General features: G+C 39.0%; 3 protein-coding genes across 3 annotated transcripts; 1 reads left to right on the forward strand and 2 right to left on the reverse strand.

Moving 5' to 3' along the window:
- Positions 1 to 90: 90 nt before the first annotated feature.
- Positions 91 to 4,571, reverse strand: LOC310940243 (intracellular hyaluronan-binding protein 4; the record flags this gene model as incomplete). Its single annotated transcript, XM_083905174.1, has 8 exons — positions 91 to 153; positions 320 to 508; positions 810 to 984; positions 1,302 to 1,379; positions 2,273 to 2,344; positions 2,430 to 2,570; positions 2,698 to 2,854; positions 4,346 to 4,571. 8 exons carry the CDS (start codon positions 4,569 to 4,571, stop codon positions 91 to 93), a joined length of 1,101 nt encoding a protein of 366 aa, XP_083761300.1.
- Positions 4,572 to 7,441: 2,870 nt separating this feature from the next.
- On the forward strand, positions 7,442 to 10,832 carry znf367 (zinc finger protein 367; the record flags this gene model as incomplete). The annotated part of the gene is made up of 5 exons (XM_083904529.1): positions 7,442 to 7,723; positions 8,996 to 9,143; positions 9,569 to 9,688; positions 10,318 to 10,456; positions 10,562 to 10,832. The coding sequence occupies 5 exons, from the start codon at positions 7,442 to 7,444 to the stop codon at positions 10,830 to 10,832; spliced, it is 960 nt and encodes a 319-aa protein (XP_083760655.1).
- Positions 10,833 to 14,153: 3,321 nt separating this feature from the next.
- slc35d2 (solute carrier family 35 member D2) lies at positions 14,154 to 18,463 on the reverse strand (the record flags this gene model as incomplete). Its single annotated transcript, XM_083905292.1, has 11 exons — positions 14,154 to 14,240; positions 14,383 to 14,461; positions 14,547 to 14,614; positions 14,697 to 14,789; positions 15,993 to 16,095; positions 16,190 to 16,258; positions 16,444 to 16,515; positions 16,621 to 16,688; positions 16,779 to 16,865; positions 17,252 to 17,285; positions 18,336 to 18,463. 11 exons carry the CDS (start codon positions 18,461 to 18,463, stop codon positions 14,154 to 14,156), a joined length of 888 nt encoding a protein of 295 aa, XP_083761418.1.
- Between the last annotated feature and the right edge of the window lie 860 nt (positions 18,464 to 19,323).

A 19,323-nucleotide genomic window follows, 5' to 3' on the forward strand; every position in this document is an offset into this window, starting at 1 on the left:
TCAGTGCAACAGAACCCCAAACCTTAACAGCAGAAACATGAACATGGGGTTTAGTCAGTGCAACACATTCTCCCAACATGACAAGTGCATTCAGTTTCCTGTTGATAGTGCTGGGAAGTCTTCAGGGTCATCTGGGTCAGGAGCCAAGTCCTCCTGATAAGCAGGAGATAAAAACTCAAAATCAGACTACAGTTTAGCTTAGATATGTACACAGGCAATACTGGAGGAAAAAGCTTCTGCAGATCCCCAATTGTACCGAATACAAAACAATTATTTGTGGTTGGTTGTTCATTTCTATGCTCAACAGCTAAGAACTTACCCTTTCCACAATTGGTTTAGCTTTCTCCGGCTGACTGGCTGCACCACCTCGGGCTCCCCTTCCTCGACCCCAACGAGTGGGTCGTCCAAGACTACCGAAATTTATGTCCATGGAGGAGGTGATGTCATTGACGGGCCTTCGGAGGAAGTTACCTTCAACTTCCATGTCCTCCACAGTCCCCTTAAGGTTCTGATGTGTGAAAGGAAAAGGCCAATCAAGGCTGTAAACTCGGCTGAAACCAACACAATACAAAGTGCAAACGTCCATGCATGGTTTAGAGTGAAGCCTCTTCCGCTCCAAATTGAGCGCATATACGCAGGATTTTTAAATTCCAGTGAAGGATTCCGAGGAACGTGGCTCTGAGATCTTTACCAAAGCTAAAACACGTAGAGAAAAAGCAGTTTAAACCCATGAGGCTTTGCAAATACCTGGGTCTGTAATTTTATAAATCCACAAAAGGACAACTTCAGTCATGGTTTTATAGTCTCACCTCCACTTGCTTTGACTCATGGATGACCTTGGCCTTGGAGGGAATCTTGCTCTCTGCTTTGCGGATGTTAAACTCCATCTTGGGACGATTCATCTCCTGCATGGCTTTCCACTCATCCAGGGTCATCTCCACGGCAACTTGGACCACCACCTCACCATCCTCTTCCTCCATTTTCCTATCATAGTTAAGTCAGTCTGTCAACTTTGGCACATTTTATGAGACTCATTCTTATTCAATAATATATATTAAAAAAAAAACAGCTTATGATGAAAATATCAGTGCAAACTATGACGACTTGAAATGTCTTAATTTGTTGTAACCTCACAATCATACATTTGAAAATCATGCATCATGACACTAACACAAAAATTATTTTACATGTTAAAATGAACACAATGTTAGTCAATAGCAGATGGGTCTTATTCTTTGTTTACAGTCACATAAAAGTCATTTGTGACCAAGTTAAATTATGCGTTTGTGTGCGTTTCTCACCGACTCAAGCTCTCGTCCACATGCATCTGAGGTTCCTCAGCTTTGACTGGACCATCAGACGTCACCTCCATTAATTCACTAAATAAGGGGACATGGGGAAAAAAAACTCTTCCATTGCGGAATGGTGGGTTCACACGTTTGCTGCTGGAGGTGGTGAGCGGAAGTAAAGCGGACCAGCATCTTGAATACGTAGCAAGAGTTGCTGAAGTGAAGTCCACCCTGTCTGCCATTACTGAAGGCACTTTGTCTAACAAAAACCGTATCCGAGAGCTGTTTGGGCAGTGCAGCGTTTGAGCTAAATACATGAATCCAATCCAACTTTATAAAGCACTTTAAAAACACAATTGTGCTGTACACAAACATGAAGAGTTAAGTCAAAGAAAATGGATTTGATTGGCTAGTGCCTACGCAGAGTATTTGCATAATGTTAAGGGCTGCAATAACTGCTCAATTAATTAATTAATTATAAATGGACCATTTTGATCATCCCTTAATAGGTTTGAGTATTTCAATTTCTTAGCATTTTTAGCTTCTTAAATGTTAATATGTTCTGGTTTCTTTGCTCCGTGTAACAAAGGAATCATTAAAACTGAAACACTGAGCAACATTTTCTGACATTTTCTGGACCAATCCACTAATTGAGAAAATAAACAGTTTAATCGGTTATGAAAATCATTGTTGGTTGCAGCCCTATTAACAATTTTACTGTGTTGAAGTTGCCACAAACAGCTGGCCATCTCAAATGACACCATATAGCATTATCTACTCTATCAACTATATCACACATTCCTTAGACTATAGAAGGATTTTGCCTTTAATCCAGATAATTGAAATGTTGTGACTCAAAACATAAGATTAATTGATTATGAAAATAATAATTAGTTGCAGCCCTACTAAATGCCATGTTGTAGTTGATGCATCCACCACATACGTGTGATCTGACCATCAAAGTTGTTCCTTAAGTCACTCACCTAGCAGCCTCTTCAACACATCCCCAGTTCCAGGGTCCTCTGCCTCCTCTCTTTTCCTCAGGGGATATTCCTCTGTTATCGATGTAGGAGGGTGGTTAACACACAGTTATGGAGTGGCAAATCAACAACACTAGTTTACATGGACAAAAAGACTTACGTTCCATTGTGACGATCATACTCTCTCTTGCCCCTCGGGTTGAAGGCATCCGGGTTCCTCATGTATCCACCACCTCTTGCTCCTCTCCTTCCCCTGTTCCCACCTCTGCCTCTGAGGTCAGAATCCACGTAATAGGACGGCCTGAATAACAACAAAAACTCAGTATTTTCATGTGAAAGCCCCAACATGTTCAGGATCAATCGAGACTGTAGCTGTTAAACCCAGAGGGTGAAAAAAATATATTTTGTGCTTGTATGAGAAGACGTACTTAGGGATGGAAAACTCCTGAGAGTATTCATCTTGGTTGGTCTTGCGCTCCCCAGCAGCTGCTCTCTTCATGCCTCTCTGAGCGTCCTCTTTACCACCTCTTCCCTCAGTCACTGGCCCAGGACGTGTCTGCTGCAACTGCTGCTGCTGCTTTTGGACTGAGGATAGAGAAAAAGATGGAGGTCATTTATCACTTGTTTCCTTTTGGTGTCGCAAACTAGCAAATTGCTATACTCCATGTGCAGTACATCAAATGCACTTTATGTCCACTATGTCTCACTGCATTGTTCCTGATAAATAAAGATTAATTAAATACATTATGAGAATGCTAGCATGCCAGATGAGGTAAATAAAGAAATAAAGTGAAAATTATTCTTTTGAAGTCCACTTATATACCACAAAAAGTTGAATTTTCCAGTAAAACGCTGATAAAAAAACCACCTTTTCCACCTATGGTCCCAGCTCGCCTCGGCACAGGTTGGTTTTCCACTACAATAATAGTAACTACTCAACATGGGCGGAGTCATCACTGCACTGGTGCATGAACTTGGAGACTAACCCATGTTTTTAGGATTGTTAAGTCTTTTTAACTGATTTACAGTTAGACATTGTTCAGCGTGATTTTTGTGTCGGACGTCTCTTCCTGCGACAGCACTCTGACCAATCAGTGGCTGGCAGTCTGGCGACGTCACATCTCAGCTAGTTTGGAACCTTGGCAGAGCAGGTAATAAAAAAAATGTACTATGCCAAGTGGAAACGCAACTTCACCATGCTGTGGCGGGGTGAGACGAGACGGTGGAAACACACCATAACACTCAAAAGTTTAATCCTGCAAAAGCCCTGATGGTGCCAGAGGTGGATGTATGATTTCATCATGCACCTGAATAACAAAAACCCACAATAGGTTAATCGTGGTGAGTGTCCATTATTGTGAATCAAGAAAATCATTCAAATTTTAATGACTAAATACAACAGATTTTTTTTTTTTTTAAGTGCCGTTCCAGTCATTCCAGGACCTCAAGGCTATCATAGTTAGTTTGGACATGCTTGAGGAGGGAGAGTGCAGGAGTATGTTGCAATCTGCAGTATCACCATTAGATGTCACTAAATCTTACACACGGGATCATTTTACTGAAAGTAGAACATTCAGATATATATACATACACACACACATCTGTGATTAGAACATTTTTGCAAATGTATAACAAAGAAATCATTTTGGTTTGTGAAGAAAAGACATTAAAGAACATCGTCATTTCCAGGTTTGACAAACACTGATCAACGTTTTTTTTTAACATTTTCTGACATTTTATGGACCAAACGATTAATCAATTAATCGAGAAAATAATCGACAGATTAATCAATTACGAAAATAATCGTAAGGCAGTTATCTTAATAAAGACAATTGACATGACATTTGCATCCAGTGGCTGTTTTTTGTGTCAGAGGCAAATGTACGCATTTTACGTTTTCTTCGAATTCAGTATATCCATATTAATCATGTAAAACAACTTTTACCAGCGAGTCTTGATTAGAAATCGTGGAATGTGAAGTGTGACTAAAATTAATGCATTTAATTTTTAAAAAGTGTTAGCATAACATTTAGGCTAACTTCAGCGTCGTTCTGTGTTCGGGGGGCTAGTTCTTACCTGCACCCGGGTCTTGGGGGCCTGTGGGGACGCGTCTGTCCTTCTGCGACTCCTTCTGACCGGATTTTTTCTGCTTGGCTTTCTTCTCGTCATCTTTCTGCTTCTTTTTCTTCTTTTTCTCCTTCTCCGTCTCCACCACGTTGATCAAGTCGAACGGGTCAGCGTCGTCATCCAGAAGGTCCCCGAACCTGTTCGCCACGACGCACCCGAAGGCGTCCGGCAACATTTTCAGTATCCTGTGTCTCCAACTGCTTAGTCAAGGCAGAATTTAACCGACAGCCACAGACTGTCACTCTCGGTATCTTTCTAATGCTGAGCAGCAAAACAAACCGTTGTAAAGTTCCGCTACGACAACAGAAAACCGCGCAAGAGACTCAATCCAGCCAATCACTTAAATGATTGCACCTGTGGAGGGACGCGAGGCCACGCCCCCTACTCATCCATAGGTTGTTCAATATTCATCATCGAGTCCAATATGCTGCTGTTCCAGAGAGGTACAATAACAATATATTAGCACATCACAAATAAAAATACAACAATTTAAATATATCAAATATTAAAATTGTTAATTAAAATTGATGTTCAGGTGTATAATTACTACCTTTCCTTCATTATCATATATATTTTTATATATGTATATATATATATATATATATATATATATATATATATATATATATATATATATATATATACATATATATATATATATATATATATATATATATATATATATACATATATATATTCTCATATTATTCTCCAATCCCAATTTCTCTCCCCCAAAAAAAATTTGGTCCAAAATTTGACAAAAACGACATACTATACTATGTCGTCCCAAAATTTACAATATTTTTGAAAAAGTTTTTTGGTCCAAAATTTGACAAAAACCTCATACTACGTCCAAAATGTATATATATATATATGTATATATATGTATATATATATACATATATATATATGCACCACTAGTCTTTACAGAAGACTAGAGTGTGTCATGTTGAGGCATTGAAGCAGAAGTTTACTAAATACTAAAAAGCTATGATGTTCTTAGCTCTCTAATGCAAAGGGAGGAGTAAGTGGAGGAGTCCTCCATTTGTTACAGTCTGAAGTCCCACCACTAGATGTCACTAATGCTTCTTGTACACAGCTGACAGTCAAGTCATGGCCTCACAGTTTATGGATGATGTTTCTGTCAGTCACCGACAGAGACATCCACCCAGAGTTGCTCATGCATCTGCACTACTATCCTGATATTTGAATGGGTCCCTGAAGGGGTGAACTGGGGGGCCCTTTTCCCAGGCTGTGTCCAAGGGCCCACTGACTCATAATCCATCCCAGGGCAAAGCATCCAGACAAACCACAAGGAATAAAGGCAGGCACACACGAACAGAAAGGCCTCTGTTGCTCCACAGTGAATAACTGCAATCACACATGGGACACGATGACAACACATGCATTTTTTTCCTGTAATTTATGGGCACATTTTACAAGTGGACAAGAAAGTGCCAATAGATGTCAGCATGGATTTCTACAATATGTTAATATAACACAAAACAAGTAGCACAACCCTGGCCCATATACCACCTGTCATAATAATTAGAAAACTGAAAAACCGAAGAAAAAAAATGAATGTTATTTATTTGGCAAATATTTTATTTATTATCTTCTTGTTAATTTATCCTTGATGAATCTATGTAATCCTGGGTTGGACAACTTCAATGTTTGTGTGATGCAGCCACTCCTTTTGAAAATAAATGTATGATCTTTTCCCCCTCTTACTAATAAAAATCAAAAGATTTATTAAAAGAAATAAAAATAATAATAATAATAATTGGGCTTCTTCTGTGAGAAATCAGAAAATGAATAAGGCATCACATTCAATCACTAAAACTAATGTTTCTATTCAGGAATGCAGGTAAATAACTATAATTTGACATCTTAATCATATTTATATGAAACAGTACATTTGAAAGTATTATAATATTTATATTTTAGCATTAAACATATCATTTTGGCTAAAGAGCTTCTACATACTGGTGTATTAATCATTACAGAAACATAAAAAGTATATATCTATATATATCTATATTAACTGCTGCACCTGTCTTATAAACGCACAAGGGTTGTAATCATTCAGTCATAATATTTGATGCTTTACTTCAATCACACCTGTTTGTGTCCTGTAAATTTTGCTGCTGACTAATGAATGAATAATAATGTATTCATTCTTTACATTAATACATTACATTATATTTGAACACACTCACTACACCTAGCATCGATAAAGTCACTATTTCTTTGTCTTGGTGTCGCTCACAGTGCAGCCTTTGTTCCTCCCTGAAATGATTACGTAACTTTGGCGCCACTGAGCCACCGTTTTCTTTCCCTTTAAATTGACCCCCCCAAAAAATGTAATAACATAAACAGAGTCGTCCGCGCGGGAATGGACCATCTGCTCGGTGAGCGGGTGTAAAAATTAACCGCCCTTCGCTCTCATTGGCTGTGTGGTGGGCGGGACGAGCGCTGCGCTCGCTCTAATTGGCCGCCACTGATGTCAGCGTGCGAGAGCGCGAGGCCAGCGTTCAAATCTCATTGGTAGAAAACGTCTCGGCAAATCACCGGCACCCGGAAATGCTCCGGCTCTGCCTGTTGGTTGTATCCGCCCGCGACGTGGACTCCACCGGCTGCTCCCATTGGCTGTCTGTCGCGCCTCTCGACACGTGGCACGAGATCCGTGTCGCTGATTGGTTCCTTCTCTACTCGGGCGCGCTTTTGCAACGCGGGACAGCAACGCTCTTGTGGGCGCACACAGGTCAGTCCAGATGAGGCAGAGGGAAACTTGCAGTCATCGTCACGTCTGACTGTAACTTCTGAGGAGACTTTGTAGCGAACAACGGATCAGACTGACACCCTTTTATTCAGCCTCCTCTTTGGAAATGAAGGACATATTTACTCCGGATTGAAAAGCCGCTCTATTTATTATATTTACTAATCGATTTTTAATCGAACTTTTTTTCTTTTCTTTTTTTTACACTCCCTGACTTGCTCCTGCAACCAACAGCGCACTTTTTGACGCACACATACACGCATACGATGGCCGACAACAAGAATCCGCACGTTATTTTCTGCGACGACTCCCCCAAAAGAGTCCTGGTCTCCGTCATCAAGACCACCACGCCGATCAAACCCAGGAAAGCCGAAGCGATGACGCCGACCAGCCCCGGCTTCAGCGACTTCATGGTCTACCCGTGGAAGTGGGGCGAGAACGCCCACAACGTGACTCTGAGCCCCGGCTCAGTGAGCGGGGCTTCGTCCCCGACAGGAACCCAGACAGCCAGAGAGGAGGACACGGATCCTTCACCTGACAACTGCAAGGTAAGAAATAAACACACGTGTACTATGTAGCCAGACTGAGCCTCTTCTGTAGTTTGACTTTACTGCCAACAATGTAACAACACATGTAACAACACAGCAACAAGTGTAGTTACTGTTCTACTAACAGAAAGTATGGAGGGAAAGAGAGGGAAAGGGCGCATGTCTGATATGGTTTCTTTTAATAAGTCAAACTCTTCCACATGGTCTGATCACAGAACTTTAATATGACTGAAATATACATATGGGTTATATATATATATATGATAATATTTATTTTTTATAAAGATGGATGAAGTTATGGTTTGACTGCAAACATGGCCGAGGTGCTGTGTCATTTAAAAAACGCCCGCGCATTAGGGTGTGACATGATGGATTTTAAACCCCAGTTATTTCCTGGATGTAGAGCAGCTGCTTATGACGCCTGCAGCGCGCCAAAATGCACCGGAAGTGGATGAATAATAATGGACGAATGTGCTGCGGTGTAACATGCAGCCTTGAATAAAAGCACCTAAAAGTGCAGCTTACCAGAAAATGACTTTGGTAGAAGTTGAAGTCACTTTTCCCCCCCACAATTATTACTTAATTAACATTGTTAAAGTATATGACATTTACTGTCAGATGTTTTCTGATATAAAATGTGCTTCTAAGTTTTAGAAGTGAAAGTATTAAAAAAGGTGAGGAGTTAGGATTGAGCCATGGTAGCTCAGTGGTAGGGTGGGTGAGTTGTCTTTCAACTGGAAGGTTGTGGGTTAAATTTCTGGCTCTGTTAGTCTGCATGTGACCTTGAGCAAGACACTTAACCCCATGGTGAAGTGTGTGAATGAATATGAAAGAGCTGTAGTGTAAAGCAGCTCATAAATACAGAGTAAAAGTTGCTATAAATATAAATAAAGTTAATGCAGGTGAGTGTTGTACTTAAGTACAGTAACACAGTATTTGTACTTTGTTACACATACACATTGAAGGGAAGAACGACGAAATAATGTTGCAGTGAACCAAGTCACGATTGAAACTAGGAATATGTGTCATAAAAGTTGTTATTATTACGTGGTGCTTGAATCACATATGAATATCCATATAAAATGGAACAAAAACAATGTAAAAGGTAATTGTAACAATAAAAGTCAAACTTCTCTATGTGTTTGTATAACGGTGTATAGAGGATTTGCTATATTGATATTAAAGAACATTATGTCACACTGATTGCTCTGCTGCAATGTCTGCAGAATCTGGCAATAGCCCCAAAGTAAAAATGTGTCTTTTTGCTGTCAGGACATCCGCAGAGGTCGCCCGCGGGCTGACGCAGTTCGGGAGTTGATCAACGAGGGAGAGACCTCGTCCAGCCGCATCCGCTGTAACATCTGCAACCGGGTGTTTCCCAGAGAGAAGTCTCTCCAAGCTCATAAGAGGACACACACAGGTCAGACGCCCTATTGAGCTTTATAAGAGACAGGGATGGTCATGTAAACTCCAGTGTACGCAGTAAGGACAGCTTGATACTGCTGTATCTTTACCAGCACCGATATCACAGCCTTGAGCAGTGACTGATATAGTTGTTAAAATTGTTAAAACATCTGTGTTGACAGATTTACCGCTTAACCATAACTATAGCCATTTCAACAACCCAGTGCGATACTGATACCTGATGGTTATCCCTACTGAACAGGTGTAATGATCTAGTGATTGATCATTGACCGCTGTGTTCTACAATTTTAAGGCTTAACTGTGACATTTTGAATATTCTGCATGTAAGCATCATTTAAACAGTACTAAGGACTAACCAACAGACTTTCTTAAAACCATTACACTGCTGTTACCTAAACAACATTCTCTCATCCTCCACAGGAGAAAGGCCTTATCTCTGCGACTACCCAAACTGCGGTAAGGCGTTTGTGCAGAGCGGTCAGCTGAAGACGCACCAGCGCCTGCACACTGGGGAGAAGCCTTTCGTCTGCTCAGAGAAAGGTAGATTTGAATAGCAACACGGTGTCTGTCAAACACTGAGAAAATGGTACTTTCCGTTGGTAAGAGCAGTCAGTGTGATGTGATGAGGGGGGGGTTTAATTGAGTTTGGAAAGTACCTGAGAATCACAAAACGGACAGAGTGCAGTGTACCAGGCCTGACAAATGACAAAGGAGGCTTTTAAAAATTGCAAGGGGGGGAACATTTTCCGAGTTAAAACAAAATTGGTTGATTTAACAATGGCGCTGTTTCAGAAAGGCACAATTATAACAAGTAAAAAAGAACATGAAATTAGCATTGCTAAATGTTGTTTGCATTTACAAATGCAGTGAGAAGTGGTAGAGAAACAGCTGTTTGCAGCTCACCATGTTTCTGCTCACACAAAGCAAGCAGGCATATAGTCATGTGTGTCACAACAGGCAATTATTTTGTTATTCTAGATACTAGCTGTAACTAACAATTTTTTTACTCACCTTACAGTTGCCTCACTTTTTCATTTCTTATGAAAAAAAAAACCATTAATAATTTTTTAATGTTAGCTGCATTACTTTGTAGTAACAACAATGTGCTCTTGAATTACACATGTTGAGACTTTACCTTAAACGGTGTTTACCTGTTGCTTTCTTTGAAGGATGTGGCAATCGGTTCACCCATGCCAACCGTCACTGCCCCAAGCATCCCTTCTCCCGCCTGAAGAGGGAGGAACCGAAGGAGGGCCAGGGAAAGGCCCAGTCTGTGGATAACAAGGCGGTGGCAGAGTGGCTGTCAAAGTAAGTCAAAACACACGGTTCTGTTGCTCAGTGTTTTTGAAACATCTAGCAGGGTGTGTCTGCTTTCTTTGTATCCTGACATATAATCCTCTTTTTCCTTTGTAGGTACTGGAGAACCCGCGAGCAACGGGCCCCGACAACCACCAGGATGAAGCCTCAGGGCAAGCCCAGAGCCGAGGACCAGGAGCAGCAGGATCCCATGGAGTTTCTCCAGTCTGATGAAGAGAACGGGGAAGAGGAAGAGATCGTGGAGGAGGAGAAGGAGAAGGAGAAGGGCACCCAGGGAGGAGCGGCCAAGCGGCGCCTCCAGGAGCAACGAGAGCGCCTCCACGGTGCTCTGGCACTCATCGAGCTGGCCAACAACCTGTCAGCCTGAGCATCTGGTCATCTCCAGATTGTGGACCCTGCCCCGCCCCTCCATTCCCAACCTGTCTTCCTGCAATATGTGCTGTAGCTACAAAAAAAAATCATTTACAAACACAGATCGAAGACTAGTTTAGTTCTATCAAGTTGTGAAACCAGACTTTGACGAAGAGTTGGCTCAAGATCAGTGTTATGCACCCCCCCAGCACCAGGAAGGCACAAGCTAAAGCACCTTATTCATCCTACATTTTATTCTTTTAGGCTGCTATAATTGTAGATTTGACGATATGAAGAATGTCTTTCTTTCTTCTGTCTTCTACGGGCAAAGAGAGAGTACCTGTTATGTTTTTAATTTGTTTTGTTTGCACTTTGAAGGTAACGAGTTTTTTTAAGTGTGTTGTGAGTGTGAAAGTGTGTGTGTACGACTGATGTGTATGTGGATAAGCTCAGATGGACAGAAGAATACAGGGTGTGGCCAAAACATAGGAAATGTTAAGTTGCATTCTCAAAAAAAAAGAAAAAAACAACCTCTCGCCGCGCCGACCGTGTAGATCAGAATTCCAGCTTCACCAGTGCACTTACTCTTTCTAAAAAAAAGTGGTGTGCAACAGTGGGGGAAAAAAAGACAAGTACAGTCAGGGGAGCTTTGATTAGTCATGACGTGATATGGTCTTTTTATATATATATATATATATATATATATATATATATATTTGTGAATGATAGGTGATCATTGCAGGCCTAATCTGATCAGACATAAATCCAAGCTTTTACCACTATGCCACTTGTCTCAGTATTTATACATAAACAAACAATCCACCCTACGCTGACTACCTACTGCCTTCTGGATCCAGCTAATATTAATATAAAGTGGTTTTAAGGTCAAGAGTACCTTTGGGACATGGCTTACTTTACCATTTTAACAGTTTTCTTATAGTTATAAGGGAAGAGGCCATTGTTTAACAACCAAATGGGACGTTTTCACAATGGATGTCAGTCACCTTTTATATTAAAAGGTCGCAGATCAATGATGATGACACAGACGTCCGTTCTCACATTTCAACAAGTTCAATTATGACGTTGTTTACTGACCTTTTGTTATTTTTTGAGTCATTTAATGAGAAAGGGGAAATGGATTCCATCTGACGTAGAATTCTCCAAAAGTATGTTACATAAATGTAGACATCCCCCCAAAAAGATTTTTGAAAAAGCACTTAACTGCATCGAATACATGGTCTTGGATTAAGCTTGCAATGCACTGAAGGAGATTGGGGGCTGTTGTACCTATTCAGAAAAGTAGCAGCCAGTTTTTCATAAATTTGACTCGTGTAGTGCTTGAATTCTTATTATTTTTTATATTAAATGCAACACTACATCCCTTCAACACTGTATGATGCCTCTCATAACTGCCCTGCTTAACAACAACCGGTCGGTCTCTAGCTGTGATTTTTTTTGAATTTGTTTAGATTCACGAATGACCCTTGTGGAGTTACGGTGAAACTGGAAGGCGTAAATGTTGATAATCAAAACACCAAATGATTTATTGTACCCAGTTATAGTATATTTTGAAGCATTTCTAACCCTTAGTCTATTTTGTGGATTGAGAAGATTATGGCATTTTAATATATACACGTTGTTTTTGTTAGAATATCGAGTGTGCACAATTTACAGAAAGCTTTGATGTTGAGTTTTAGTTTCAGTTTTCCCCTCTGCTAACATCCTCCAACCGTTTTCAGATTTGTGACATGTATAAAGTAAGCCCGCTTGCTTGGTAGATACTTCATTACTCAGACTGTCCTCACCGTTATATCATTGGTCTTCAATAAACACTCACTGAACCCTGACTCAGATTTGACTCTGATTCAAGTCACTTTATTCAGTCTTGATTAAGTAGTGCAATTACAATTAATCAGATTTCGCCTGGTGAGTTTGATGAAAAAAAAAACTGAAAACTACAATCACACCAGGAGGGCAAACCTCCACTAAGAATTCATAGTCCTTCATTGTCTCTTGAAATCTATAAATAAAAACATTCATTATCTGGACCAAACTCATTGATCTCACCACCATAAATATGTCTGATTTTTTGTTTTAAGTGCATAATTTATTTCCTGAGAAACTGACAAGAATCTACTAATCTCACAGTGTAAAAAGTAATATAAAAAAACCCAATCCACCCCTTTAACTAGATCTGTACCCACTGCTAATGACACCTTTTTAAATTAGCTCTCCAATATGAAGCAGAACAATGCCACCCAGTGGTGAATGGCTACAACACTGTCCATTCAGTTGGTGGAGTACCTCCCTGTTGAGTCTTTGATTATTTCAATCTTTACGTCTTGTGTTCCTTGTGTGTAATCTCCAGGTGATTTGGCGGAAAAGGTGAGATACGAGTACAAGAGTCCTCCGGACATACTGCAGAGCAAAAATAGAAAAGGAAGTGAATAGTTTGGCCACAGAAAAAAACGCCACGTTTTAGTGTTAAAAGAGCAATTTTTTTGTCCTTCTCGCTCTCTCTCTATATCTGTATATATGTATATATATATATATATACATATATATATGTATATATATATACATATATATATTTCTATATATATATATATATACATATATATATTTCTATATATACATATATATGTATGTATATATACATATATAGGTATGTAAATATGTACCTATATAGGTATGTATATATGTACCTATATATATATACATATATATATATATACACACTACCGGCCAAAAGTTTGGGGTCACCTATACATTTTTTTGTGTTTTCCATTAAACTCACTTTTATTCATCAAAAGAGTTGCAAAATGAATAGAAAATATACAGCACTCACGACATTGACAAGATTATAAATAATGATATATATATACATTTAAATATATTTATAAATTGTTTGTTGCATTTATGAAATTTAAAAAGTAGAGACAGAAAACTGTTGACATTTCATTACTGTTTTTACCTCTTTTAAATTAATAGAAAACCATGTCTTCATTTAAGCGCTGCAAATGTCTCGCCACATTTCAAACACAGGTTTGTCAGGTTCTGGGACATTCTCAATATCCTATTTGACACTGAAACAGGATGTGACGCATATTTTAGTGGATCAAATATTAAACCACTTTAATTTAACGCCTCGATGCCGAAAAAAATAAGTGTTCACTTTGAAAGAAAGATCAACATAATTTTTTCAAAGCTACAGGGAGCCACTGCAGAGGCGTTGTCATTTTATAAAACAATTAATTTCATTCATTTTGAAACAAGAAGTGTAAAAGTGTCAATAAATTTGTTCAATCACAACAAAGTTATTTAAAACATCAAATTCTTACCAAATGCTGAGGCCGATGAAGTTAGTCCAAGAGAAGAGGTAGTCTCCGCCCACAAACATACCAATATAGGCTACTGCAACATTCTGGGGGAAAAGTTCCAACAGTCAGATTGACCGTATTTTTTGACAGAAACTGAACGGACGGCAGCCGTCAAACACAGAGAGGATTGGACAACCTCTGCACAGATAAGCACAAGTGCTGTCAGGTGTGAAAGTATAATTTTACCTTTACTGCCCCGACGACTGTGGTGGTGAGCGCAGAGTTGTAATAGCTGCACAGGACTATGGAATACATCAATACAAACCTGAAAGAAAGGGTGACTTTAAGAGACCGGACAGGCTGAAGCAATGTTTTCAGAGTGATGGTCATTTAAGGTTTCAGTGACATACCCCATGAAGCAGGAAATGCCGAAACAAAAAATGAATGTAATGTTGGACCAGTCCTCAAAGGCTGCTGCCTGAAGGTAGAAAAATGCAAAGCAGTCAAACACGAAATACAGCAGAGAGTATATAAACAAAATCTCTTTTATTTGCATTTACCTTGTGTAAATCTCCGGTAAATGCACTTGCCAAGATAGTGGGGATGACAATGATCAGTGCGTTGTTAAAAATCACACCATATTTCCCAAGATCCTGATGAAAAAGAGAACGATATTGTGAGATCTCTGCCAGGATTCACACTCTACTTGCTTGGAATGTGTTCAAAAATTAATCAAAAACATCTCCAGATATTCACATGTTGATAAAACTGTTGTATTCGTCTTGGTAATAGAGTGTTAACATGTATTAAAACACATTTTCCAAGAAAACATGGTGTCACTTCCCATAGGTTTCCATGTAAAATTAGGGATGGGAATTGGTATCAAGTCCGATATTGGTCAAAAATCACTGGATCGGATATGAGATATAAATTTAAATTCCAGTCTAACAATTATCTATGTTGCATGCTTCACTCTGCACAGGCTGTAAAACTGTAAATAAAAATAAGCAAAAGCATTTTAGCTGAGTCATGTTTGGGCTGTTTATTTCTTCTTTTTGGGAGAACAATATTTTGTTCCAGAGTTGGAGACGTATGTCTTTTGTTAACAGCTTCCTAGTTCATAATGGTCTTAAATGACTGTATCCGACTAATATCAGTATCGGTGGGTACTCAAGTTTGTGATATCGGTATCGGACCCAAGAAAGTGTTAATCGTCCCATCCCTGTGTAAAATAGTAAAAACAAACAAACAAAACAGAAATGCCCCTTTAGCCTTGTAATTACATGTGGGTCTTGTCCATTTACACAGACAAACCTGAAGCCAGTTGACAGAAATTCATTGTCGTGGCTTTTGTGTTGTGCAGTATGTTTGTCACTGTGAAGACTCAGGTGTGTCCAAGATCATGTTCACGTGAAGGATTGAGTCACTTGAGCCGAGTCATTTCAAAGACACCATTCTCTCTGTGTGTAAACACATATTGTTCTCCCACTGAGAAGAAAAAAACAGCCCAAGCATGACTCAGCTAAAATGCTGTTGCTGATTTGCATTTATATTTGCGTGCACAGTGAAGCATGCGATACATAGGATTGTATCGTATTTTACATTTGTATTTGTCCGATATCCTGTGCAGTGATTCCCTACTGAAGTTAAAAAAGTAATGTTAATTTAATAATATGGACTATTTTGAATTGATAAATAGAATGTTTATTTTACATATTAGGACAGAGAACCTGTTTGAGCCCTCCCACATCCTGTTCTAAACTAATAAGAACATACGGTAAATAAACCAGATAGCCACACCTACAGTTGTACCAAGTTGACTTTCTATTTACAGTATGTTGGAGGGGGGATGGTACCTCATTGCCAACTTTCTTCTTCGTGTACACATTGCTGGCAGCAGTGAAGGCATCATTAAGCAGGATGAAAGTGTAGCCCTCAATATCGAAAGCCAGGTCCGAACTAAAAGAAAAAGCAAACGATAAAGTGGAGGTGTTTTGTTTCCGCCCCGTTCACTTATTCATCGGTTACCAGTTACATATTAAAAAATGCATACCTCGCAGCAATCATGGCGCCAAGTACTATCGTCACAACACTGCACACAAGCCTCTTTGGGAAGGTTTTTCTGAAAAAAAGAAGAAGCACCAAAGACCACTTTAAAGCCTTTACCCTGACTTCTCTTATCGACTCCGATCTTTACAATTCTTAATAAGAAAAGCACAAAATACATACATATATAATGGTGCAAAAATGAAACAAAGAAACTATACAAAATGTGCAAAGTGTTTGTTTCAGAGGTATATGCATTACCTTAGTATGTATACTTCCAAGATCATTGTCATCAATATGGTGAATTTCCGTAATACTGTAAACATGGGCAAACTAGAAAAACAAAAAACCACACACACACACACACACATGAATGCACAATAGGAAAAATAAAGATCAAATTACTGCTGAATTGAGAAAACATCCAACTGGGGGAACCTGAGTTTTTTGGTGCCGCCCAGTCCTGTAATATGATTTCCAACATATAGCAGAGGCAACGGGAACATCTGGCAAAAACAAAAACAAAAAACTTTACAGTACTACAAATTGAAAACAGATAAAGAATACATTTTCGGGAAAAAATTAAACATGCGTACCTTGATAAGAATACTTTTGTCAAAGTCCTGAAACTGGACAACTTTGCTCTTTTTGGCAGCATAAAGGACAACAATAGTGGTGACCATCTGAGAAAAAGGACCAAATACTTTCTGATATTAATCAAATTAAGACCTAAGAGATAATTCATCAGATTATTTGAGACAGATTTGTTAAATTTGAAGAAACCATTTTATTGTGTTTTTTTATGGACAGAAAACGACAAACACTTGTTACACAGGAACCTTTCACACATCTGAAGTAAAACTCTCATAGTTTTATGTGTTGTATGAGTTGACAGAATGATCTTGTGACACAGCATTTGGATTATACCAATCATTAGTTAATGCATTCCTTCAGCTCAATAGTCCAATTACTGCTGTAAATGTACTTATATCAGTAGTGCTGTCACTTTCAATCTGAAATTCAGATCACCGAATTTGGTGTAACAAGCATCTACACCTGGACGACTTACCTGGCCAATTCCCAGACACATGTAGGATGGAAACCTGTTAGAAAAAAAAAAAAAAAAAAAAAAATACACACACAATTATGTGCAAACGACCAGGTAAAACCTGAATATCTGAATATCTTTGAGGACATTTTGACTAGTACAAGTGAACTACTGATATTTGTGACATCTTGACTAATAAAACTGAATTACTGATATCTATCTATGGCTAAATTTTTTACCAGTAAAAACTGAATTATTGATATTTGTAACATCATTTTGACTCGTGAAACTGAAATGTGTCAAAACTGAATTGGGGATATGTGTGATGTCATTTTCGAATTGTAAAAACTGAATTACAATATCGGTGGCGATATGTATTACAGATATATCTGTAATTAAATTCTTCCTATCTAAAATGTCATTCTTCCTTGGACAAATGACGTCACTTCAGTGCGGTTTCATTACAATTACGGTAAAAGTTATTATGACTAGTAACAATAGGATTGAAGATATCTGAAATGGGAGTTTCTCCTAGCAAGAATTATATTGCAGATATCCAGAATGACGTTGTGGATATCTGCAATGACAATTGTGGACAGGAGGAATGTCATTGTGGATATCTGAAATGTTCTTTTTGACGAGGAAGAATCGAATTACAGATATCTGTATTACATATCCAGTCTAGCGATTAAATGTTAAAACGGCTACTTACACTTTTTAAGGATGTTTAGATATCTTAAATGTAGTCTTGACTAGTACAATCAAAGTTATAGATATCTTGAAATAACATTTCCACTTGTAAGAATGTTAGTGCGGATATCTTTACTTACCATTCTGACTAGTGAGAATACAATTTTGACTAGGAGAAATGCTATTATGGCTGTCTAAAATGTAATTACAGATAGGAGTGTGGTTCGATTAAATGTTAAAAAACGACTTGCCATACTGGTTCAGTCACTCCCTATTGTCTGCTGCCTTCATACAATGATTAGACACCGATATATAACAGTAAAGTGCAGGAGAATAGTCGAGTTGTAATCAGCTAGTAAAATCTCGTACCCGCTCTGCCTTCCGAGGCGAACCAACTGGACACAGCGCCACCTACCTGAAGCTCGTCAACACGGTCTTGTTCACCACCGTAATGAGCAAGGAGCAGCCGGCGTAAAACACGGCGGAGGTGAGCCGCAGCAGGGCGGAGTGCTCGGCGGGTCCCGGGCATGTTTTATCAGGCATCGTCTTCGTACGTCGCAGTGTGACCGATTCATGCACTCCAACTTTTCCCCCCTGCCGCCGTTTCCTGTTCGAGTCTTCGGCGAACACACAGGAAAAGGGGAACAGGTGGGAGGTCCCTCACACGGTTACATAATGCAGTTCGAACGGTGATTGTTGTCCCTCACCCTCACCCTTTCTCCACCAACAACAACCTAAGCTGAAGTAAAACAGAGAAAGAAAATGTCCGAGAAGTCATTTCCTGGTTTGTCCCATCACCATATTCCCGCTGTTTTTGTGGTTCTTCTTCCGCCTTTCATAAACATACAATGTTCCCACCGTTCACTCTAAATATTTCATTTTACTTTAACCTACTCTCGTGTATTTATTCATTTATCAGTATTTTATCCAAATTGACCTCATTACTATACCCTTTTTTATTAGTTTATATTGGTTTACTGTAGTACAATCATATTCTTTCTGCTGTGTTTTGGTCATATTAGTATTTTTACTTCTGCTACATTTCCCGTGTGCAGTGGCGTACACAGACATGTGGAAGTGCAAGGGGCGAAACATTTAAAAGGGCACCTTCCTTGTAAATCATTTCCCACATTCTGACATACCTGTGTAAATCCATACTTATCCTATACAGCACAGCATCACAGAGTTTTCAAAAGAAAACAAAATAATTCTTTAACATTTTTTTTTTAATCAAATATATCGATACCGGCAAAATGATGTCGATTATCGTCGTAAATTTCGATAATTATACATTTTCGATATATCGCCCAGCCCTATCAAAACCTATATACAGAGGCTATAAGAATGTGTAATATAGAGTGTCTTATATCCTTTTAGATATGGTAGTCCTTTATTTGTCCCGC

This window comes from Microchirus variegatus (assembly GCF_963457635.1).
Source record: "Microchirus variegatus genome assembly, chromosome: 18".
NCBI classification, from domain to species: Eukaryota; Metazoa; Chordata; class Actinopteri; order Pleuronectiformes; family Soleidae; genus Microchirus; species Microchirus variegatus.